General features: G+C 41.1%; 1 protein-coding gene across 1 annotated transcript in view; it reads left to right on the top strand.

Moving 5' to 3' along the window:
• LOC120993823 (dynein beta chain, flagellar outer arm-like) overlaps positions 1–26,947 on the top strand; it is a 585,582-nt gene that overhangs the window by 356,191 nt on the left and 202,444 nt on the right. Inside the window, exon 79 of the mRNA XM_040422290.1 lies at positions 2,031–2,151. Within this exon, the coding sequence (XP_040278224.1) occupies positions 2,031–2,151 (121 nt within the window). The remainder of the gene's footprint in view (positions 1–2,030; positions 2,152–26,947) is intronic.

Here is a 26,947-nt window from a genome sequence, read left to right as displayed (position 1 = left end):
TATCCATCCTCTGATGGCTACTTCCAGCAGGATAATGCACCATGTCACAAAGCTCGAATCATTTCAAATTGGTTTCTTGAACGTGACAATAAGTTCACTGTACTAAAATGGCCCCCACAGTCACCAGATCTCAACCCAATAGAGCATCTTTGGGATGTGGTGGAACGGGAGCTTCGTGCCCTGGATGTGCATCCCTCAAATCTCCATCAACTGCAAGATGCTATCCTATCAATATGGGCCAACATTTCTAAAGAATGCTATCAGCACCTTGTTGAATCAATGCCACGTAGAATTAAGGCAGTTCTGAAGGCAAAAGGGGGTCCAACACCGTATTTGTATGGTGTTCCTAATAATTCTTTAGGTGAGTGTATACAGATCAGTTACAGAAGCAAAATGTCATCTATTGATGGTTATGCTACCTTATGGACATAAGATGGCATTAAGTTGTGCGCCAAGATTCTTGTGTTACCTGACAAGTAACTTCTCCATGCTAGCAAACCACTGAAATCTATATCCCCTTGTACTGCTCTCTCAAAACAGCAGGTTTATTGATTATATTGAACACTGGCTTGTTATGTACCCAGCAATTCCAATAGTTACCTATTTATTAGAAAAAAGTTCCATAGAAAAGCTCTCATTGTCTCAGTCAACAGAATTTTTCTTTGAATTTAGGGATGAAAAACGTTCTCTTAGCTTAGCAGAGCAGACAGAAGCAGGAGCCCGCTCCGCTCAGCTAATCCTGGCATAGTACTTGTGTAGAGGGTACCCATGTGCTATGCCAGGTGTTAGTAAACCTCCGGAGAGCACAGGCAGGAGCAGCAATATGCACTCCTGCCCGTACTCCCTGCGCTGCTGTGACCCCATTCATAAATTTCACAGCCGGTACTCTGTACGCCGCTGAGCTGTCAGCAGTCTACAGAGAACTGAGTTTTAAAGGGAACCTGTCACCGGGATTTTGTGTATAGAGCTGAGGACATGGGCTGCTAGATGGCCGCTAGCACATCCGCAATGCCCAGTCCCCATAGCTCTGTGTGCTTTTATTGTGTAAAAAAAACGATTTGATACATATGTAAATTAGCCTGAGATGAGTCCTGTACGTGAGATGAGTCAGGGACAGGACTCATCTCAGGTTAATTTGCATATGTATCAAATCGTTTTTTTTACTCAATAAAAGCACACAGAGCTATGGGGACTGGGTATTGCGGATGTGCTAGCGGCCATCTAGCAACCCATGTCTTCAGCTCTATACACAAAATCCTGGTTACAGGTTCCCTTTAAGCACACAGGGAATACTGCATTTTAGGTAGGGAAAAGGCTAAGCAAAATACAAAATTGATTAATAAAGTATATTAGAAAAAGTTTTATTAGGGCATTAGGGACATCATATTAATATTAGTTACAAAAATTAATGGTACAAATGATAGGAAAATGGCAATGATGAATGTGGTGTTACAGCCAGTTAAATTTTTAAATTTCTTGTCCCATGTACTTCAGTGTAATTTGAAGTGAACAATGGTTGACAACTGATAACAAATCATAATAATGCACATTTTTTCAAAAGCCCATCTATAGAATCTGAGAAAAAAAATTATGACAACTAAAGATGAGCTAATTTTCCAGTTATGAAATTTGTTTGCAATTTGTTTACTGGTAAAAAGTGAATTGCGTTATGAATTCCTCTAAAGGCATTCCGTTATGCATTCCATCATAGAATTGTGTTATGGTCCGTGTTAACGGAATCCATAACGCATTCACCTTTTACCAGTAAACGAAGCGTGAACAAGTTTCAAAATATGAAATTCGATCATCTCTAGTGACAACTGCTCATTTTTAGGTCAGTTTTGATTTCATGTAGAAAAAATTTAGCCCCATACAATTGAGCATAGTCTACAAATTATGCATTTTTAGAAAAGTACTGTGTATCCTAATAAAACTTGTTATAATCCTGTTGTTCAGTGAGAATTTATTTAAGCCTACAACTTACATACTTGAAGTACCTGAATAATCAGTTACTCTTTCTCAATTCTTAGATGAAGGGTGGCATTGTTCATGAAGATGCTCCAGTGGCAGCTCCACCTTTCAGTGATTATGAAACTGATGGTCCAGTCTTTGAAACAATGAATCACGGTGAATATGCAAAAGAGACTGAAGGTAAATGTATTTTTAGAAGTACCTTTCAGTAGATTATAGTAAGGCAGTAGTGCACATCTGATATTATAATACACTGACTCCATTGACTTATAAGGGGGATGTTGAGTTACCATCATGGCGTGTGACATTTTACTGGAAAGAAATAGAACTGTTTTCTGGAATTTATGGCAGAATCTGTGACAGAGGCTCCAAATAGAACCTCCAGTGCAGATGTGAACAGATCCTATGACAATGACAAACATTTGTTATGCAGTTTTCTCACTGTGACTCAAGCATAGGGATAGTTGTATGGCTGGGGCATCTCCCTGGGAAGTCAGTGGCAGCCTACGTTCCATTCATATAAGAACACCATAACCTTACTGGTGATTTATTTAATGTTGGCTCACATGCATTTTTCCTTTCACAAGCATACACACTAGGGTCAATTTTATATTAAGCCAATTATCCGGAATGAGTCCTTCTCAATGATCACTTCTGTATATACAGAAGTTCTGGTCCTAGTGATCAAGTGATTTCTGGGGGCTGGGTATGTGCACAAGCTGCTGGATCTTAGCAGATCCTGTTCAGCTCTGCAGTGAAGGCCCAGCTGCAAGCTCCCATCAACAAGAAAATTCTGAGAAGGTGGTTTGCACCTATCAGTGTCCCACCGTCTGAAGTTTCTTGTTGATGGAAGCTCACAGCATCATCCCCTGATCCTTTACCTTCATGTGGCTGGCAGCAAATTGTAGAGGGCTCGTCAGCAGCACCCACTAATACATATGATCATTACAGATTTTCACAACATTGGTTGAAGGTGAGTGTGGTACTATTGCAGGTCACAGTGGACCTTGCAATTCTTAAATATTTCTACCTTATGAACATGTTTCTTTCTTATTTCTTTTGCCATTATTGGTAATTACAACCTGCATTTCCCCTATAACTGGGGCTAGTATGTCACCCCCAGTTACAGGAGAAATTTGCAGTAAATTTTTTTACAATTTTAAAAGCCTCCCCAAAAGGTTTTCTATGACCTTATCCCCCATGTAAAATAAATATACAAATAAAGACAAACTAAAAAAAATAATAATAATAATAATGGAAAGGGTACATAATATATTTTATTTGTACTTTGTGCTATTAAAAAAAAAAATCCTTTTTTTTTTTTACATTTTCTTGGGTATAAAATATAAAGGCATTAAAAAATTACATGAATATAATCAAGTCCCATTTAGCACAAAGATTATTTGCACAACTAAACAGAAAAAACGTGATGGCTTTTATAGAGTCATGCACTAACAAACATGGAAGAGGCTTAAATAGCCCAGTCTTGGTGATGTCATTTTTAGCCCTACAATGAACCAGGGTATGGCCGCACAGTCAGGTTTCCCCATCCGATTTTTCACTCCAAAACCAAGAGTAAATTCAAAATAGAGGAGAAGTCATATCTGTCCTTTTTAAATCATCTCCATTTATGATCCACTCCTGCTTTTGCCTTCCAAAACTGTATCAGGAAACCTGACTATGTGGCCATACCCTGAGACTTTTGGCTACCATCATGATCTCTGCAGTAAACCCCAATGGTACAGTGTATAAAAGAGGAAATTCATGTTCAAAGACCACTGGTATTATGGTCTGTGGTTCAAACTGATGTTTAGTTATCTCTATATTATGTGGACAGGGGATAACATTTAACAACCAGAATACCCCTTTAACTAATGTACGGCTATCTCTCTAAAGGAGCTCCAGTTTTGATTTTTGACTCACCATCAAAACACAGAGCAGATACTTGGCACATTTTACACCATAGCTTCTACATCCAAATAAATAATGATCTAGGAAATTCAACACATAGAGTCTTTAAACAGAAAATTACTTCTGATATACAGTCACTCAAAGGAACATCTTGGATATAATTATAGACATGGTAGAAAATGCTGCTTGAAGACCAGGCTCAAGCTGAGTTAATAGTGTGCAGCTGCTGACCACTTCTCAATTCCTTGTAATGAGCCATTGTGTTTGTCCTGGAGACATGCTACCCAGTGTTTAGGAATAAGTTAGCCGAGAAAATGCTAGGGCGCTGACTGAACAAAGCAACTGTGGCAAATAATAAAGGCTGCCAATGTGCAGACATGTGTCTATTAGATTTTAACATCCATATATCAGATAGACCGTGACCGCCACTCCAAGCTTGGACCGTTTACTCGAGACATTTTGCAATTAGGGAAATAATCTGCTTTAACTCATTAGATCCTAAACACCCATGTGAAATCTATAGTTTTTGAGTTGTCCTATTTGTCTTTTTTATTATCTGCCCATGCTACATATATGTTTTAGGCAAAACATGGATGTATATTTTGAATTTTACATTTAGCACAGGTGATATGTTTTGGACCCAGTTTGTTTAAACTGGTTGTCCAGTGGTAAAATCTTGACGACCTACCTTCAAGATAGGACATCAATATCAGATTGGTGGGGGTCCACGTGCGTGCCATCTCCCTTCTCTCTTCCTGCTTGCCATAGACATAGCAGCGGTGAGCAGGAAGAGAGAAGGGAGACGACACACGAGCACTGTGCGCGCCTTCCTTTCATACAGCTGATCGGTGCGGGTGCTGAGTGTCGGACCCTTGCCGATCTGATACTGATGACCTATCCTGATGATAGTTCATCAGTATTTAAACCTGGAGAACCCCTTTAAGTGCACGCTGTCTAGATCATAGCAGCGGTGCAGTGTAATTACAACTGCTTGTCCCATTTAAGTGAACAGGACAAGCAGTTGTAATTACACTGCACCGCCGCTACGATATAGATGGCATGCACTTGACCAGTGGCCTCGGCCTCTTCAAACAGCTGATCGATGCAAGTCGAACCCCCCCAATCTGATATTGATTACCTATCCTGAGTAAACAAACTATGACAGATAACTGCCATAGATTGGGATATTTACCTGCTGTGTCACCATTGCATTTCTTCATAGAACGAGGTCTTGTACATCCAGTTGTCCATGGTTACGGCCACTGCTGCACTCCAGCAACAGTGGCATCTGAACGTCCTGTTCTGCTCTAATGTTTTAGCAGACGCAAGCTACCAGAGCCCTTATCACAGTGCTCTAGTCTCTGTGATTTCAGTGTGTTCTTTGGAGCACGGAAGTTCTGAAGTAAGGTCCTTTTCACATGAGCATGACGGATTGGCTCCAGATGCGTTCAGGGTGCGTTCACTGAAATATGCAACATTTTGCAAGCAAGTTCAGTCAGTTTTGCCTGTGATTGCGTTCAGTTGTTAAGTTTTTTCTGCGCGTGATAAAAAAAACTGAAGGTTTACATAGAACATCTCTTAGCAATCATCGATGAAAAATGCATATTTCTTTCCTCACATAGAGGCTAGGGCATGGCGTTGGAGAGCTTTACACAGACACTGCGACAAGAGTGGTGCGGGGAGAGGAATATCTGCATAGGTGAATTAGTTTACAGATGGGAGTCCTGCAGCCTTACTGCCATAAACTACAGGTACAGATTATGGTAAAGCTGCCCCTGCCTTGTGTTAACACCTTCCTTGCTAAATGAGTATGAAACAGCGTTATAAAGAGGGACTCACACATACACTTATATAGTGTGAAATGTACCTGCAGCTTTTCAAAGAGCCCGTTAACACAATGTTTTTTTAAATCATGCTGAAAAAAATGCAGAATTCACAATGATTTGAACTTCACTTCACTGGGAGAATCAGTGCGGATTCTGCTCCAAGACACAGCACACTGCTTCTTTCTTTCAGCTTTTTTAGCATGGTAAAAAAAAAAAGTTATGCCTCCCTTTGAAATGCATGGGAGGTATTTTTGGCACAAATTCTGCACGGAATATGTGTGAAAAACAGCACCAAAAAACGTTGTGTGTACAGGCCCTACAGTGCCGCCTCATGTACATGGACAGAAGCAAGCAGTGTACATACCAAGTGAATGTGCCCTGTCATCACTATGTTTGAAAACTTAAAATGTTGCAAACATTACTGTATAAAACCATTGGGAGGGCACACAGTGCCTGGCAGATATTCATGATTGTCATATTCCCGCCCACAAAGCAAGTACAGCAGTTAGTGATGAAGATGGAGGATAGGAATACCCCTTTAAGAGTACCTTCACATGTGTGTCATGAACCAGCGGGTGTGAACCCACTGTGCCACGTGTCCTACCTCCTCTAAGGGCGTTGTCTAAGTGAACACCTGGATCTTCACAGTACACCTGATGGTGGGGATAGACTTTCCCAAGGGGAACACCAGGTTGCTACCTCTTGAGGAGGATAGGCACAAGAAGCAGCTGGGCCAGGCAGACCAGGAGATACCTGAGAAAGGTACCAGAGGTGCAGGACCGAAGTATGAGGCAGAGGCGTAGTCAGACGGGCAAAAGGTCAGGGCAGGCGGCACAGGTACAGGTCAGGCAATCCAGGTCGGCAACAGGAGAGTCAAGGCAAGCAGGTAGGGATATAACAGGTAGCAGAGTCCAGGAATACAGATACGAGTCAGGAACACAAGACTACAAGCTAAAACCAGGAACCTTAGCAGGACACAAGGACCTTGACACTGAGGCATCTAGGAAGGGGGCTGAGACACTTATACAGTATATGTGAAGGAGGGATATGATAGGTCAGCGAAGCCACATGACCAAACCCATAAAGCCCAGGAAGTGACGAGCACCGGCCCTTAAAGGGTTTTCCCGTTTTCACCCAGGCAGCCCCCTCTGACTTGAACATCAGAGCAGTTCATGCTCCGATGCTCTCCTTCGCGCAGGGCAAAGGCATTTTTAGGAGTTCCGGGGCTGCCAGGAAGCCCGGTGACGTCACTGGAACTGATGGGCGGGCTTTAGTGCTGCCCTAGCCAGTAAAACGGCTAGGGTAGCGCTAAAGCCCGCCCATCAGTGCCGGTGACATCACCGAACAAGCTGCCAGGCGGAAGTCTCCGCCCGGCAGTGTGTTATGATAAACAAAAGAGCCCGTGCCCTGCGCGATCTAGCACAGGGCAAAGGAGCGCATCGGAGCATGAGGTCCTCCGATGCTAGCCACAGGGGGGATGCCGGGGTGAAAATAAGGGTATGTCCGGGTTCAGCCGCTGAACACGGCGCCCGGGATCCCGGCGGTAAGCAGGGGAACAGCAGTGCACAGCAGCCGCTGTTACAGGCAGATTTTGTTGTTACTGAAAATCTCAGTTCCATTCATCTAAATGGGGTAAATACAACCCCATTCAGAAATTTCTGCAACAAAATCTGCAGCATGTGAAGTCAAATAAGTGCAGTGGTCCCTCAAGGTGCAATATTAATTGGTTACAGGACAACCATTGTATGTTGAAACCATTGTACGGTGAGTAATCGGTTCCAAAGTCCCTGAGTGTCATCCAAGATAAAAGAAAATGAAGATTTAAGAAGAAAATAAGCAGATAAATAAGACAGATAAAACATGTCCTTACATTTAACATCAGGAATAGCTGCTAACTAGCAATTAATACACCTGTTATACCAGAGAAGTGGCCTTGATTGGTTGGATCTGAGTCTGAGGCATTGTACAGTCTGTTGAGTCTAGTTTCAACTTACGATGGGTCAGAAAAGACCACTGTATGTTGAAAATATTGTATCCTGAGGCCATTGTATCTTGAGGGACCACTTGTATACTCACAATGAAATACTAGAGAGAAAGCACTTTCCTTTTTCCTGGACCTTAAAGGGTTGTCTCATCTCAGACAATGGGGGCATATTGCTAGGATGTGCCCCCATTGTCTGATAAGTGCGGGTCCCATGGCTACATCAAGAACGGAGGCCTGAACATGTGCAGTCGCCCTCCATTCATTTCTATGGGGCTGAGCGCTGGCTCGGCTATTTCGGACGGGCCCATAGAAGTGAATGAGAGCAGTGGCCAGTCATGCGTGGTGCGCTCCCATTGACTTCTATGGGGAGAGCGCTTGGTGGTGGCCAGACCAGAGTCCTCCAGCCACCATAGCGGGGCTTTGTTTAGGAGACAGGTGTGTGGGTCCGGCACCTATAAGAGAATGGGGGCATATCCTAGCGATATGCCCCTATTGTCTGAGATGAGACAACCCCTTTAAAGTTCCATCCTTTAACAGTCTTCAGCCCTAGCTACTGTTACAGGTTGAAAGCTGTAGCAGAATAGACACACCCCCTGAGAAATGACACGCCCCCTGAGATTTTGAACTTGAATTAATTCTAGCTGAGCAATTGGAGAGATGAATGGGGTAAACTCTGGATCCATATGAGGTACAGGGCTGGTTCTAGCTTTGTAAGAAAGGGGTTAATCATGGGATAACCCCTTTAATAATAAAAGAAGGAACAAGCATTTAATTGGCCTGTCAATGCAAAACCTAGTCTTCATTTACAAGTGAAGCATTTGTACTAGGATGCAAGGACATTTCCTTTATGCCAGCTTTGTATGAAGGCGCTGGCCAGTTTCCTATATTGATGACCTATCCTCAGGATAGGTCATCAATATCAGATTGGCTGTGGTCCGACTCCTGGCACCCACGCCGATCAGCTGTTTGATGAGAACGCAGAACTCATACGAGCGCTGCCTTCTCTTCACTGTTTACCTGCTCGACATTGCAGCAGTGCGCAGGTGTAATTGCAGCTCCTCCATCCCCATTCACTCTTATGGGAAGGAACAGATGATGAAGTGTAACTGCTCCTTCTCATTGAATTGAATAGGGATGGAGGAGCAAGTAAACTGTGAACGAGCACTGCGTTTTCTTCAAACAGCTGATCATGGGGGTGTCGATAGTTTGACCCCCTCCAATCTGTCCAACCCCAACCATCAACAGCATAAGAGAAATGAGCACTATAAGCTCTGGGTTGATTAGGAAGATTAACTAAATACTGTATGTACTGTATTTTTTCATGTGCTGGATATGGATTGTACTGTTCTAATTTTTATTTTTTTATAAATCTCCTATGTACGTGTAATGAATATGGCTCCATTTTAAATGAATGTAGCCTGCCTTTCACCCCAGCATTCGTAGCTTGTTCTGGTTCTTAAGTCATGCAGGTGCGTCCGCCGAGAGCACACAGAGACTCTAGTCATCTGTGCGGTTATGATTTGCTTTTCTTTAATGTGTCGCTGATTGGCCCAACTTCTCCATTTCTACATTCCAGAGCACCAGTAACGCGGTTGATGAGAGTGCAACAATACACGTTTTAAGTTACAGATGGGGAGAAGGAATATTGTTTCTGCATGCGCCATAAACATCTGGGAAGGTTTTATCTGGGTTTGGAGTGCTTCCTAGAGCACGTGACATCCTCATAGTACAACTAGGAGTTTTTATGTTTTATGGAGTTGGATCACAAAAGGGAGAATTTTAAATGAGCCCCATGTAGAACTCCAGTATGAGGAAAGAAGAGGGCTGCATATGGTTAGTGGCTGTAAAGTGCAGCCTCGCAAGGATGTAGCATATAATAGAAAAGGTGCTATGTGTGCAGATTAGCTGGAAGTGTTGAAGTGAATACACATACAGTGGTTTTGCATAATGAGGTGTACAGGATCCCACGGGAGGTTGTTAAAACAGACAAGACAGCCTGTAGTAAACAACGAGGAAGGTAGGCTTTGAAAACAGATGGCTTTTGAAATCCTGGCAAATAGCTTTTTTATAACTAAAAAATCTGTTATTTCGGGACAAGGTTCACCTCCCCCTCCTTCCTCCTTTGCATATTTTAATCCTGCATTTTATATAATAAAATTCAGTTTCTAATTAAACATTAGTGGTGCGGCTGACTGTAAACATGTTGGAGGATGAAAGAGATTAGCACCTTAATTCACATGCTATATTACAAACAGAAGATAATGTCCCTGTCGCAGTTAGTTGGGCTGCACATATTTGCCACGTTTCTCCAAGGGGAATGTGGTTGTCAAAATATACTGTAATTTTGAATAGTATCTATTTGCATTCAGGGCATCGCGCAGTAGCTATGATGTGACAGCAGTTTGGATTACTTTTTCCATATGAAATTAATCTACTTCAGTGAATATCCTGAAGTGTCTGTGCTGTAATTTAAAATGAGAAGAATGACTGTGTACTTGGTTTTGCTTGGGGATGCGTTATATTGCAGATAACTGGGGTCCAGGTGGGTTAATGTCCTGTTTTACATACAGTAATTGTGACAGTATTAATTGTGACAGATAAAATCAGTACACATTTATTTGTAATCGGTACAGACACCCGGGTAATTCTAAAGAGTTCACTTACTTTTTCTTGCAAAAATTTGTTTTTTATAGGCTCCTTACAGACGGACTTAATATGGGTGCTTTTAATAGACATAACATTTTATAGTCCCCTTACAGACAGACTTAGTATGGGTGCTTTTAACATACATGATTTGTGACTTGTGTAGTAGTGTTTATCGAGCACCAAAGTGCTCGGGTGCTCTGGTAGAACACTTTGCAATGCTCGGGTGCTCTACAGAGCACCCGAGCACAATGGAAGTCAATGGGAGAAACCGAGCATTAAACCAGGCACCCCCTGCTCTGAAGAGTTCTTGGCTCTAATGTAGAAGGTTGTGAGTTCAAATCCCGTCAGAAACATTTCAGAAATAGAGGCTAAATGAAATTTATATATTTTATATATATATTTTTTTTTTAGTAATTGTAAAAAATGTATGCCACAAAATAAATGTGTAATTAAAATAAATAAATATATATATTTATATATATATATAAAATCATACTTCTGCTGATATATATGAATGCATAATATGTGGGAAACTACTACTGATGTTTTTAGCCATAATATACACTGCTCAAAAAAATAAAGGGAACACGAATATAACACATCCTAGATCTGAGTTAATTAAATATTCTTCTGAAATACTTTGTTCTTTACATAGTTGAAATATATTATGGCTAAACACACATATATATATATATATATATATATATATATATATATAAAATAAATATATGTTTAAATTCAATTTAGCCTCTATTTGTTAAAAGTTTCTGCTGGGATTTGAACTCACAACCTTCTACATTAGAGCCAAGAACCTTAACCACTACGCTATACAGCTACATGTTAACCTGCAGTGAAATATGAAATGATACTTCTGCTGTATATGAATACTTACTACATGACAAACTACTATGAGGTTTTTCTGACACAATTTATCATTCAGATTTATAGCTGAGTGGTTAAAGTCCTTGCCTCTAATGTAGAAGGTTGTGAGTTCAAACCCCGGCAGAAAATTTTCAGAAATAGAGGCTAAATTGGATTTAAATGCACTGACTTGAGCATTGCGCTGAAGCACACGAGGTATTCGACCGAGCATGCTCGCTCAACACTACTGTGCATGGGTCATTGTGTAGAATCGGGAGTTGATCTGTAACCATCACTGACTGTGAGTAGTGGATCCCTTGTTATCTGTCTCCAGCTTTATAACAGAGAGGTAGATTTTCATTGTCAGTTTGCCTGTGGGAATAACGATGTGACTGCCAAGAAGTGATCTTTACAGAACAGGAAATGTTAGTCTATTATGAGGCTCAGTAGCCACAGTGAAAAAGCTCAGGATTTTTTTTAACCCCTGGAAGATTTTCTCTAGTTTTATAATGACATTTTTATATGTCCAGAGTACCATAAACACTGCATATTTTTTGCCCATTTTCCATGTTCTTTATGTCAGCAATTTCCATCCCCTGTTCTCAGCTTCACTTTATCCTGACAGGATGTTTACATGCAGAACTTCCTAATTTCATCAGCTTCCTATTTGGTTTTTAACCAAACCCAGCATACTTTGCTCTGTAATGTTTATTAGGGCTTTCTCCGGCTACCTAGCATGGAGAGTGGAAATGTAGGGCATGGCTACTGCAGACAGAACAATGTGGCAGGCAGAGCAAGTTTTTCAATTTTCCATATGGCAGTCCTGCTAAACCCCCTGTGGTTTCCAGCGACGTCCTTGTGGACACTGCTCTAAGAAAGGACATGTCCTTTCTTGGCACAGTTGCAGAAGATAAACCCCAGCTGTATGAACAGCAGCATGGCCTCCCTTTGAAAAAAAATTGGAAGGGGTTTCTTTTTGGTTATCCCATGGTCAGGGGCGGATTGGCCATAGACCTTACAGTGAAATCTCTGGTCCCTCCTCATGGAAGTTTTTGGGGATGTATTTTGTGTTGCAGGAAGTATTTCATGATGGACTGTGTTTTTTGGCTCTGTTGAGGTGGTATAATGTACCACAATATGGTATTGCTGGCCCTGCTTTCCATCAATTTGGACCCAACTACAAAACGGGGCCACTTTTAGTATTTTTTCGAGGGCCACTTTAAGTTCCCAGTCTGTCCCTGCCTATGGTATCTTGCATGGAATCTGCACCACATTCAGCGGTCAATAAACTCACAGGGCCAGATTTATCATTAGCTAAAGTCAAATTTATGGCGTGAAAAAGTCGCAAATTTTTGCGCAAACTAAAACTGCGCAATCATTTGCAACTTTTTATGGCTCTGCGCTATGCTCGCCAGTTTTTTTAAAATGGGCATGTTTTCTTATGTAAATCAATCTCTAGACAGATTTACTATTGCGACAATTTAAAAAAGTCGCTAAAGATTGTGCAATTTCACTCCAGTGAGGACCATGTTTATGTTGGGAACGTTATATATATATATGTCCTGCGCTTATAACATTGGCATCAAACAGAAGACTCTTTTTACCTATTTTTATCTTTTAACCTTTAAAAATGTTGAATGTTAAATGTAAAAATGTTCATCAAAATAAATTAATTTGTTTTCATTATTTTACTAGAATTACTAATGTTTTATTTATTATTAATGTACAGTATATTTGGTTAAATATATCGTAAAATATAACCTAGTTGTTTTTTTTTTTTAAAGCAATTTTTTTAGTTTCATAAAAAAATATATATTCCAAAATATTTTGGGTTTTGCAGTTTAAAAAAAAAAAAAAAAGATTAAAAAAATTATTTTCTATAAATGTGGACAGTCGGGTGGGTATCGCAGACCACACTTAAAGTGAATGCATCCTATATCTGCATGTGGCGGTCCCACGAACAGATGACACAATGGATGTTAAAAAGGGACACACATAAAAAAAGAAAAAAAAATGCACTTCACATTCAAATATTACACTATACACACTTAGGCCTCATGCACACAGAGTTTTTTTTTTGCGGTCCGCAAAACGGATTTCCGTTGTTCAGTGATCCGTGACCGTTTTTTCTTCCGTGGGTCTTCCTTGATTTTTGGAGGATCCACGGACATGAAAAAAAAGTCATTTTGGTGTCCGCCTGACCGTGCGGAGCCAAACGGATCCGTCCTGACTTACAATGCAAGTCAATGGGGACGGATCCGTTTGACGTTGACACAATATGGTGCAATTGCAAACGGATCCGTCCCCCATTGACTTTCAATGTAAAGTCAGGAGTTAATATACCATAGGATCAGAGTTTTCTCCAATCCGATGGTATATTTTAACTTGAAGCATCCCCATCACCATGGGAACGCCTCTATGTTAGAATATACCATCGGATTTGAGTTAGATCGTCAAAACTCAGATCCGACAGTATATTCTAACACAGAGGTGTTCCCATAGTGATGGGGACGCTTCAAGTTAGAATATACTAAGAACTGTGTACATGACTGCCCCCTGCTGCCTGGCAGCACCCGATCTCTTACAGGGGGCTGTGATCAGCACAATTAACCCCTCAGGTGCCGCACCTGAGGGGTTAATTGTGTGTATCATAGCCCCCTGTAAGAGATCAGGTGCTGCCAGGCAGGAGGGGGCAGACCCCCCTCCGCTGTATTTAACTCATTGGTGGCCAGTGCGGCCCCCCTCCCTCCCTCCCCTATATTTAACTCATTGGTGGCCAGTGAGGCCCCCCTCCCTCCCTCCCCAGTATTAAATTCATTGGTGGCCAGTGCGGCCTACCCCCCCCCCCCCCACCTAATTAAAATCACCTTCCCCCATCATTGGTGGCCAGTGCGGCCTCCCCTCTCCCCCCTTCCCTAATTAAAATCACCCCCCATCATTGGTGGCCAGTGCGGCCTCCCCTCTCCCCCCCTAATTAAAATCACCCCCCCATCATTGGTGGCCAGTGCGGCCTCCCCTCTCCCCCCCTTCTAATTAAAATCACCTTCCCCCATCATTGGTGGCAGCGGAGAGTTCCGATCGGAGTCCCAGTTTAATCACTGGGGCTCCGATCGGTAACCATGGCAACCAGGACGCTACTGCAGTCCTGGTTGCCATGGTTACTTAGCAATTTTAGAAGCATTATACTTACCTTCGCTGTCTGTGACCGGCCGGGAGCTCCTCCTACTGGTAAGTGAAAGGTCTGTGCGGCACATTGCCTATAGCACAGACCTGTCACTTACCAGTAGGAGGAGCGCCCGGCCGGTCACAGACATCGCAGGTAAGTATAATGCTTCTAAAAATTGCTAAGTAACCATGGCTACCAGGACTGCAGTATCATTCTGGTTGCCATTGTTACCGTTCGGAGCCCCAGTGATTAAACTGGGACTCCGATCGGAACTCTCCGCTGCCACCAATGATGGGGGAAGGTGATTTTAATTAGGGGGGGGGAGAGGGGAGGCCGCACTGGCCACCAATGATGGGGGGGGGTGATTTTTAATTAGGGAGGGGGGGGAGAGGGGAGGCCGCACTGGCCACCAATGATGGGGGAAGGTGATTTGCATTAGGTGGGGGGGGAGAGGGTAGGCCGCACTGGCCACCAATGAATATAATACTGGGGAGGGAGGGGGGCCGCACTGGCCACCAATGAGTTAAATACAGGGGAGGGGGGTCTGCCCCCTCCTGCCTGGCAGCACCTGATCTCTTACAGGGGGCTATGATATGCACAATTAACCTCTCAGGTGCGGCACCTGAGGGGTTAATTGTGCGGATCACAGCCCCCTGTAAGAGATCGGGTGCTGCCAGGCAGCAGGGGGCAGTCATGTACAAAGTTCTTAGTATATTCTAACTTGAAGCGTCCCCATCACCATGGGAACGCCTCTATGTTAGAACATACTGTCGGATTTGAGTTTTCACGAAAAAGCTTTTATGCAGACGGATCTGCGATCCGTCTGTGTGAAAGTTGCCTACGGCCACGGATCACAGACGCGGATGGCAATCTTGTGTGCATCCGTGTTTTTTCACAGACCCATTGACTTGAATGGGTCCGTGAACCGTTGTCCGTCCAAAAAATAGGACAGGTCATATTTTTTGGACGGACAGGAAACACGGATCACGGCTGCGGATGAATAACGGTGCATTTTCCGACTTTTCAACAGACCCATTGAAAGTCAATGGGTCCACAGAAAATCACGGAAAACGGAACAACGGCCACAGATGCACACAACGGTCGTGTGCATGAGGCCTTATTACACTTTTTTAACTGATTCCTTTTTTTTTTTTACCTTTTAACTAATATTTTTTATTCTTCTGTAAAATTCTTCTTTTTCCTTTTTTCATCATAAAAAAAGATCTGTCATCAAAGATGGGTCCATGTTTTCTCAGGTACAACTGATAATGAAGTAAATCTTGCGTCTTTTCTGTCAGAAACCTATAAACGTGCAATTTTTTCGTAAAGACGTGCGACTTTTTTAAAGCCAGTTACTGAAGGATAAACTGCTACAGTCAAACCACATTTATCACAGTATTAAAGGACCATTAATAAATCTGACTTAGCCAAAAGTGACTTTGGACATATGTAAAAGTGGAGTAATTTAGTGTAATGATAAATCTGGCCCACAGTGTTTAATACAGTTTTGGTCAGAGTTTTTTTTTTCTTTTTTTTTTGTCGAACACAGGATCCAAAAAGAGGACACTTGTATACTTTCCTTCTTGTATGATGCACTCCTGGCTTTGGTTAGGCTATGAATCTAGCCTAATGATCCCATTTTTTTTTTACATATGCTGTATATTACAAAAGTCACCCATCCTAACACTTGTAGATAAATCGATAAAACAATCGCAAGTGAACATAGCACAGCTAGTAGTTTCCATGTAGCAATATGGGTCGCGGTTTTCAGTAATGTACCACGGTGGTCAGAATTGAATATCTTGTTTTCAATATATCTATTAATGACTTTGTAGTGGAATTGCAGATGAAAATTTCAGTATTTGTAGATGATACTAAACTCGCTATATTAATCAAAAGTAGGTAAAATTGATACCCTAATGGACTCAAGGATGTTGGTGGACAGCTACTCCTAGGCAAATAACATCATGGGATACATCAAAAGAGGCATAGATGCACATGGTAATACCATAGTTTTACTTTCATAAAAATCAGTACACAAACTACACATGGAATATTGTGTGCAGTTTTGTGCAAATATGTGTAAAATGTATATATAGCTGAATTGGAGAGGTTGCAGACGAGTGTGACAAAAGTAATTAAAGGGGCTGCACAGTGCTTTGATATTATCCTCAGAGCAGGTAATCAATATCAGATTGATGGAGGTCAGAATCCAAGGGCCCCACCAATCAGCTGTTTGAAAGGGTCATGGCGCTCGTGCAAATACTGCATCCTTTTCATTGTTTAACTGCACACTGTCTCCCTAGAGTGGTGTAGTGTAACGACAACTACTTATCCTATTCATTTGCAGTTGTAATTACACTGCACTACCTCTACAAGGGAGATGGTGTGCAGGTTTAACAAGGAAGAGGAAGCAGCTCTCACACAAACTCTATGACCCCTACAAACAATTTATCGATGGGGGTGCCAAGAGTTGGACCCTCACTAATGTAATATTGATTACCTATCTTGCAGATAGGTGATCAATATTATAGTACCTGAGTGGGACTAATGGTGACAAAAGTCCCACCGATATTTCAAGACTCAAAGCTGCCAGAGGCCCACAAAATGAAGTGTGGGGAAATATCCTTTTAAAATATAACCTTTATAAGATATACGATAAAATATACACCATAGGATGCATCAGCAATACAAAACATATATTAGGGGTTTCTGTGATAGATGCCCCACTGCTGGTAAAGCTAAGGTAAGCAATGAAACTGCTGCGTCTGTGTGGACGCACGCAGTCTTACCTAAAGCGAAGGTAAGTAATAAAGCTGCTGCGCCTGAATGGACGCAATCAGTCTTACCTGACCAACAACAATACAAGACATAAGATTAAGGGGTTCCGTGATAGATACCCCACAGCTGGTTGAAACAAAAGTAAGTATTGAAACTGCTGCACCTGTGTGGACGCAAGCAGTCTTACCTGACCAACCAGGTGACCAAGATCGGCGTGACGGGGAGTGATGCTTTGGTAAAGCTGGGTGTAGAACAGAGAAGCAGTCACGGGAGTATGGATACTGTGCCCTATATCACCCTATACACTTGGTAGGAAGGGGGCTGCTCCCATACTGCCTGTCTACACAGAGCACCCGCCCTGAAAGGACGACCCCGTCAGGATACCTGTCCCTAGTTATGGACCTGATCACTAGTCTATTAAACAAAAAATAATAATAACTACAGACCTCCCGACGTGGCACGTTTCTGTCGTGTCGACTCCTCAAGGGGATTCAGTACATGTAGAAAAGAAGAAACAATAGGTACCACATATAACTGCAGATAGCAGGTAAGCATATCCCGCAGTCAAATGGTTACACTAAAAAGGTAGGCTGAAACACTCAATATAAGAGCCTGAGAGCAGACATCCATGGTGCAGGATTGTCGTGCTGCAGAGGATAGATGCTCCTCCGCTTGTTGGTGTGTGAGGATATAGTGATCCCCGCTAAAGGTAATATCCCTATGGTTCAGGGGGTTCCTCAACCAAAACCAGCCACCTGGAGGAGGAGCTGTGAACCTTTAGGTGGGGAAGGCTTGAGCTTGGGACTTACTGTGCATAACAAATAAAGAATGTTTTATGCTGTAAACAAGTCACACAAATGCTAATAAAGATATGTTTAGAATGCTTATTTGGTGTCCAGCAGGACACTTCCTGAAGCGTGATAAGTGAAAATAAGAGATGACAAACTCCCATTTAAACTTGTGACATGGCTAAATATATTTCTTGCGTTAGTGACCTGGTTTGTCCCGCAGCTGTAATGTTTGGTGTCTGCTCCTACTTTTAAAAAGTGTGTACAAGTATGTATGTTAGACTAAAGCTGTTTTGTAGTTTGTTGTGTCATTAAGATGAAAGGTAGACTTTTCTGTCCACTGTCATTCAAATCTATGTCCTAAATTAACTGGACATTATTAATTTAGCTGAAACCTCCATTATATCTTAAATAACTTAAATTAGTTTTATACATGTAAATGTACTTCACTCCATCAAATATGCCTGGATAGTTAAAAAGGCATATACTGGAGAGTAATTGACATTTCTGAGGATGTGTGAAGATCAAGTTATCCTCCAGGGCTAAAATTGTTCTGAGAAAAGCAACTAAATGTGCACTTTTTAGCTCTTGGAGTTCATTATATCTTCTCATGATTATATGAAATATCAAATTTAATAATGCACTTTACAGTGGTTAAACATATTTAACAAAGAAAGCATGGATCCAGCAACTTCTCAACTTCTTCAGCAACATCATAATACCAACAAATTTTGTCACAAGAGTGCAACAAATAAAATCAGGATAGGGCAGCATTGTGTAGGAATTAACTCCTGTCAGGTCAACTCTGGAGCCCCCTAAACCCAAATCCAAAGAAAAATAGTAGTTTGAAGCGGCTCTCCAACAAATTAAACAAAAAAGATTGCTTGAGAATTACTCCATTGTGGGACTGAAATCTCACTACTGTTTTATGGGTGAATAAAGCCTATCTATTTTTACTGAATATGTTGTAGCGCCACTTTAAGCTTCTATCTACCTTGAAATGCAGTGTACTTCACAGTGTTTTGTGTTTGTTTAGATCCTAGTACTTAAAGAGGTCTTTTAGCTTTTAGAAGTCCAGATATAAAAAGGTAACTCCTAAATCCCCTTTGTTACAGTATATTCACATTCCATTATTCCATAATTTTTTCTATTATTATGGCTTTCCAGATGTACCCAATATTTCACATAAGTGGTTTTCGATTGCATCCATTGACAATAACATACACTGTTCCCTAGCCTTTAGTGCTTGGCACACCACTGTCCACAAGAGCACCCATACTGCTCTGCCAAGTCCTGATTGGGCATTCAGAAAACTGCAACTGACATAACTGAATTTACAATACATTTTAAAATAAGATCTTAACCTGTAGTATTTCATGATAGTGTCACGGCGGACAGGATCTAAGATACACAGATAACAAAACAAACAAGTATCTAGGCGAGAAGCTGGGAATAAGGTCACCTCCTAGCAAATCCCTAACAGCTCTCCCTATACTGCTAAGCCCACATTCAGACCCTTATGGTGGGAATAATGTGTCCTCGTGCCTGGGCTGAAAATACCCTAGAATCCCTGAGATGGTGAAAGGGGAAAAGGGGCAGCCTGCTCCCTCAGAACCAGGAGGCGACAGACGTCACTCAAACAGCCTAGACAGCAAACCAAAGAAATCAGAAACCAACTTATCTTATCAGAGCAGGTACAGCCAATCCTTCCTTTCTTGCTTCCACAGCCTGACAGAAGCTATAACCTGCACTGAACCCTGGGAGTGAGAGTAATTTAAACCAACGACCCCACCCAGAGCACCTGAAGGGAGGCGGGTCTAGCACGACTCCAAAACAAAACAAATGACTAGACACGTGCTGCTAATCTGGCAGACCTCCGCACATCGTCTGAGCAAGGCATGACAGATAGTTTGTTTGGCACTACTGATCCTGGACAAACTACATATCCTGTCCATAGAAACAGGTCAATTACCGTGTATAAACAGTCAGGACACGCTGAGAACCAAACATGTGCAATTGATCTATTTTGTTTTGACCTGCAGCATTTGGAAACTTGTTTGGAACTGTGCATTGTATTGTATTAAGGTATCATGAAATCTCCTTTAATAATCCTCAGCCATGGCCTCTTGCTTGGTTATGATACCCATAGAGTGAACAACCTGCAGGTCAATAGAGCGTTTACCACAGCAGTTTACTGGAGGAGATGCTTGTACATTATATTGTATAAGGCAGTGACTTGCACAAATTTTTTGTTTAAAAGCTAAGACTCGGCTTTATGTAGTAAAAATAGTGATGAAGGCAAAAGATAGAAGATAAACTGAGTCATAATACATTGTCAGTTTGAGTTTGTTGAAAAATAGACCACTACAATGTTCCTTGTAAAAAGAAAAGGCATATTAGGCTCTAAATTTAAAATTAATGTCATAGAATGACAATTATTGAGTTGGTGGAGCAGGAATAATACTGGCAGAGCCAGGGGCATACACAACTCTCATTTTGCCCCATAGCAAAATTTATATGGTTGGCCTTGACCTACCCAGTTTGCCAGTACAACTCCTTCAGGCAATGCAGAATGCAAAGCACGACGCCTCAGATTTCTGATTAATTTGTTTTTTTTTTTAACTGAGGGGAGGACATTTTTATTAAAAAGTAGCTTTCTGCCTCATCCACTTTATCCTATTTCTATGTCAGAAAAAGTGGAAAAGAAGCTTCATAAATATGGCACTCATTCTGAGCAGCAAATTTCTCAATGTATTTACATCATACAACTGGCATAATTGCCTTGATACATTTCTCCATATAGCTGTAAATCAATGCTTCCCTTCATATAATATATTAATAAACTACCTGCAGCCACCACTAGGGGAAGCTCAGTGCAGAGGAATTGATACAGTTGCTATAAAAATCTCTTTGCATTAAGCTCCCTCTAGTGGCAGATGGATGAAAATGCAGTGCTTTTAAAGAGGACCTTTCACTAGTTTAAAAACTAAAAACTAACTATATCAGTGGGCAGAGCGGCGCCCAGTATGTCTGGGCGCTGCTCCGTTCGCCCGGTATAGGCTCCGGTGTGTGCAGCTCCCTCTGTTGTACGGGGCAGAGTTTTTGTATTAGGGTTCTCCCTTGCTGCAGCGCTGGCCAATTGTAGCGCACAGCTCATAGCCTGGGAGTCCCAGCTACGATTGGCCAGCGCTGCAGCAAGGGACAACCCTAATACAAAAACTCTGCCCCGTACAACAGAGGGAGCTGCACACACCGGAGCCTATACCGGGCGAACGGAGCGGCGCCCAGACATACTAGTAAGTGCAGGGGGACCCCTGGGCGCCGCTCTGCCCACTGATATAGTTAGTTTTTAGTTTTTAAACTAGTGAAAGGTCCTCTTTAAGTGTGGAAGAGAGGAAGTTCAGTGCTGGGCCCCATAACAGTAAAATGGTCTGCCAGCAAGTAGAGCAGTTACGTGCTCGTACTGTAACCACAGGCAGATGAATATGTCAAATACACCTACATGATATATGCTAAATTAAATGCATTTATCATTGAATTTTTTGTAATAAAAGGTCAGTAATAATAATTTCAATCTTTATATAGGACCAACATATTCCACAGCATAGTCAAAGTCCATATTTACATTTTTTATATATTAATCTTTGAATTTTCTCCTGACAATAATTTAACATTAAATATGCAGAAAATGGTTCAGTTATGTTGCTAAATGAGAGCATGTTGCAGCCACAAAAATAACTTATTTTCCAGTCGCTCCTAAGCTATACCTGCTGACTGGGCACATCTGTTCCATGGTTTATTGATGGTACAGCGCCTGTGATCATCTGATTATAATAAAGAGACCTCTCATTGATCCTGTACTGTTGGCTTTGCGTAGTCTAAAATGAAAAAATGCATATTGTTTCATGCCGCATAAACATAGCAGTGCTCAGTGGAACTCTGTGAATGGCATTACATCATCCTAATGATGGCTTAGTACAGGACTGTTGATAGAGGAAAGAGCAAAATCAATAATAAAAGTACATTCAGAACATTATGTTATGTCCTACAAGTTTTCTTTTTTTCTGTAGAACCTTTTTAATTGGGCTTTACAATGTGTTCATATTACATTTGCTGTAAGAGCATCGCTCAGGAGGTAATGCGCTTGTACCCAAGGAATATAACATGTTCTCAAAAACAAATCAGATCCTGTATACAGATGAAATTTGCATTGATTTTGTCTTCTTGCATGTCAAAAGCTGTGAAAGATTGAACAGCTTCTTCCTGACTGTCTACCTGCTGACTGAAAAATGACATGTTTAATGCTAAGAGCCAAAAACAAATCTGGAAAAAGAAGAGGTTTGTGTGAACTATAAATTCTTCTTCTTTCATACAGTTGCAAGAAAAAGTATGTGAACCCTTTGGAATGATATGGATTTCTGCACAAATTGGTCAGAAAATGTGATCTGGTCTTCATCTAAGTCACAACAATAGACAATCACAGTCTGCTTAAACTAATAACACACAAATAATTAAATGTTACCATGTTTTTATTGAACACACCATGTAAACATTCACAGTGCAGGTGGAAAAAGTATGTGAACCCTTGGATTTAATAACTGGTTGAACCTCCTTTGGCAGCAATAACTTCAACCAAACGTTTCCTGTAGTTGCAGATCAGACGTGCACAACGGTCAGGAGTAATTCTTGACCATTCCTCTTTACAGAACTGTTTCAGTTCAGCAATATTCTTGGGATGTCTGGTGTGAATCGCTTTCTTGAGGTCATGCCACAGCATCTCAATCGGGTTGAGGTCAGGACTCTGACTGGCCACTCCAGAAGGCGTATTTTCTTCTGTTTAAGCCATTCTGTTGTTGATTTATTTCTATGCTTTGGGCCGTTGTCCTGTTGCAACAACCATCTTCTGTTGAGCTTCAGCTGGTGGACAGATGGCCTTAAGTTCTCCTGCAAAATGTCTTGATAAACTTGGGAATCATTTTTCCTTTGATGAAAGCAATCCGTCCAGGCCCTGACGCAGCAAAGCAGCCCCAAACCATGATGCCCCCACCACCATACTTCACAGTTGGGATGAGGTTTTGATGTTGGTGTGCTGTGCCTCTTTTTCTACACACATAGTGTTGTGTGTTTCTTCCAAACAACTCAACTTTGGTTTCATCTGTCCACAGAATATTTTGCCAGTACTGCTGTAGAACATCCAGGTGCTCTTGTGCAAACTGTAAACGTGCAGCAATGTTTTTTTTTGGACAGCAGTGTCTTCCTCTGTGGTATCCTCCCATGAAATCCATTCTTGTTTAGTGTTTTACGTATCGTAGATTTGCTAACAGTAATGTTAGCATATGCCAAAGACTTTTGTAAGTTTTTAGCTGACACTCTAGGATTCTTCTTCACCTCATTGAGCAGTCTGAGTTGTGCTCTTGCAGTCATCTTTACAGGACGGCCACTCCTAGGGAGAGAAGCAGCAGTGCTGAACTTTCTCCATTTATAGACAATTTGTCTTACCGTGGACTGATGAACAGCAAGGCTTTTGGAGATACTTTTATAACCCTTTCCAGCTTTATGCAAGTCAACAATTCTTAATCGTAGGTCATCTGAGAGCTCTTTTGTGCGAGGCATCATTCACATCAGGCAATGCTTCTTGTGAAAAGCAAACCCAGAACTGGTGTGTGTTTTTTATAGGGCAGGGCAGCTGTAACCAACACCTCCAATCTCATCTCATTGATTGGACTCCAGTTGGCTGACACCTCACTCCAATTAGCTCTTGGAGATGTCATTAGTCTAGGAGTTCACATACTTTTTCCACCTGCACTGTGAATGTTTACATGGTGTGTTTAATAAAAACATGGTAACATTTAATTCTTTGTGTGTTATTAGTTTAAGCAGACTTTGATTGTCTATTGTTGTGACTTAGATGAAGATCAGATCACATTTTATGACCAATTTGTGCAGAAATCCATATTATTTCAAAGGGTTCACATACTTTTTCTTGCAACTGTACATGCCATCATTTAGATTTATGAAGGTGTGCAGCTTAATGCTATTTAAATTGCGTAATCTATGTTTGATCCCATGGTCCATAATGTATAAAGAAAGATCTTAAAGGGTATGTGCTCACGGGCTACTTCCATTATGTTTTTGTATGCATATCATTATTCCTAACTAGCAGAAGGATCCGGCTTCGCATGGGTATATTTCATCTATTTCATTTAATGTTTGTGTATGTCATTAAAAGATATCGACAGTATCGACTATCAGTGACATCTACAGTACTCTGCCCCTTTAAAGCTGACCTACAGCAGTGAAGAAAAATGGCTGGGTTGTTATGGAAACCTGGTGTAAAACTGTGTGCATGTGGAGACTAAGGGCCTACAAGCTTCTATTGGCTGATAAGGTTTATGTGACAAGGCTTCTATTGGCTAATGCATTTTTTTTGGGAATATCTCACGTAGGGATGTCCTTTTTAACATCTCACTCTCAGACAGCAGCACTGTGCTGTCTGAGCGTGAGCTGCAGGGAGAAAGTCACTGTCCGTCCCACCCCTGCAGCTGACACAAGTTGATTTTTACCTTCATTTTTTTATTCCCTGTCGGCTGTGGAGTGGGAGGGGGCGTGGCCTAACCATATTTGGGGAGTGACTTAGCGGGTCCTAGGGGCGGGGTTTTTAAGTCCGTCTTTTGAGGGTGGCCTGAATGACCACCCTACCTGTCCCCTGAACTGTCACCTCCACAGCACTCCGCTCCATTAACAGTGTCATCCACAGCGCCCTGCCCCTTAAAAGCTGACCTACAGCATTGAAGAAAAATGGCTGGGTTGTTAAGGAAACCTGGAGTAAAACTGTGTGTATGTGGAGACTAAGGACCTGCGAGCCTCTATTGGCTGATAAGGGACATGTGACTGTATATCAGTTGGGATATGAAGAGAAAGACCTGCAGACTTCTATTGGCTAATGTAGGTCATGTGATATGCCATATTTGCATTTTTTAGGAATATCTCAGGAACGGTACGTGCTAGAGAGCTGTGACCCCCACAAGATTTCTTTCCAGGTAGCAATGGATGTGTATACCAAGTTTCGTTGACATCGATGGTTGCATTTTTGAGTGATCGCAGAACATACATATATACATACATATATACTTCCTTCTTTATATATATATAGTTATCTAGAAGGAAGCAGGATTCCTACATAGCTTCCATCTTCTCTAGAGTGAGCAACATTTGTTGAGCATGAAGTTGTCTTCAGGGCAGATGGTCACCTCTGTTGCACATACATACATGTAAATGGAAACTCTGCCTAGCTAGGACCAAGAAAAATAACAAGGGTTCATTGAAACCAATTGATAGGATCAAAAAGGCCTTATCATGGAGAAGAAATAATATGCCTTTTACAGTAGCACTAAATCCCATGGCCTGTGGGGATGGAGTTTAGGGGGTGCAGAGGTTGCAGTCATACGTCGGCCTGATCAGCAAGGAAGCCCAATGGATCCTCTGCTACATAAGAGATCACTATTACAAATGCACATCGTACATTTGGCTCTGGTTACAGATTTAGCATATGGTCTCAGGAGCTTCAAAGTACACCTTTGATTGCTTTCAGAGAAACAAGTGTTCTCGGCATGTGCCATTTTTTGATTTGTATACAGGGAATAATGTACAATCAATATATAGATAAGAAGATAATATAAAACTGTATGTGACTATAAAAAGCTCCATTCTCTCTATTCACTGTATTTCAATGCTGCTACTTTTATGAAGAACCTTAGTTTATTCATTCATACCTTCATTTGATGCAGATTATTTGTTTGGTTCTTTGTCTCCGATGCTGCACTAGGGGGCAGTAGCACACTACGAAGATGTTTATGCTTTACAGAACACAGAACCAAATTAATGGCTGTAGATTGTCTTCCATTAGTAAAATCCCACATTTGACAATACATCACTTACATCTAGAGAGACTGAAATAGATTAATGGTTTTGAACATATGTAGCATTTCATTTAAGCTTATCTAACATATTGCTTTTATCCTTTCATATACTATTAACATTTTAGCTTAATTTTAGGCTAGACTCTCTTTGATTGCCTTACAATTTGGTAATCAGTGCCATTGTTTCTGCCTCACCAGAATACAATAGGACATAATTTGGAGTTTTCTTAAAATGTTAGTCAGTTTTTAACAGTTTATTCAGAAAATAATTTCACAGATCTTTTTACAGTGGAAATGATGGATGTTCTTTACACAAAAAATCTCTTTGACAAACGCCTGCATCTTTTTAGTAATTATTTAAATATAGTTTCAGGTAACACAAAAAAGTCAACTAATTATTGTGTCTATTATGAGATATTATGCGACAGCTAAAATATATGTAGTTCATACTTATCTTATTCCATTCTTAGTATAGACAATAATATATTCCAGGAAACAGCTAGTGAGGAAGCATATCTAAACGAAAAGAACAAAAAAATAACATGAAAAGATAATTGTATTGTCTATACTTGATAAAAACATAACAAAGTTCCAGATTTTATTAAAATGCAATAAGGTTGCTTAAAGGCTTGCTCACTTTCCTAATCAACTTTTATTGTATGATTGTAAAGAGAAAATAAAATAACTTTGCACATACAGCTCCCATGCTGACCTATGTGTCTCCATGATAACAAACCAAAAGGAAACCATACCTAGTCTGCAGTCATATTCCTTTCAATCTGTCCCTATACATGGTCATACACAGTTTAAAGTTGATCAATATAGGTAATTTCAACCAGTTTAACAACAAACGATCATGCTAACTGACAGATGACAGACCATTATTATTGAAAAGAAGATGGTCACTTTTAACCCCTTAGTGACCAGCCTGTTTTTGGCCTTACTGACCAAGCGTTTTTCTTCCTTTTTTCATTGTTGCGTTCCAAGAGCTATAACTTTTTTTTATTTTTCCGCCTGTATAGCGATATGAGGGCTTGTTTTTTGCTGGAAAAGTTGTAGTTTTTAACGGCTGTCATTTTGCAATGCTATTCTGA

Source organism: Bufo bufo, chromosome 3 (assembly GCF_905171765.1).
Source record: "Bufo bufo chromosome 3, aBufBuf1.1, whole genome shotgun sequence".
NCBI lineage: Eukaryota > Metazoa > Chordata > Amphibia > Anura > Bufonidae > Bufo > Bufo bufo.
The sequence above is the reverse complement of the archived record's forward strand: the minus strand, read 5'-3'. Positions and strand labels throughout refer to the sequence as shown.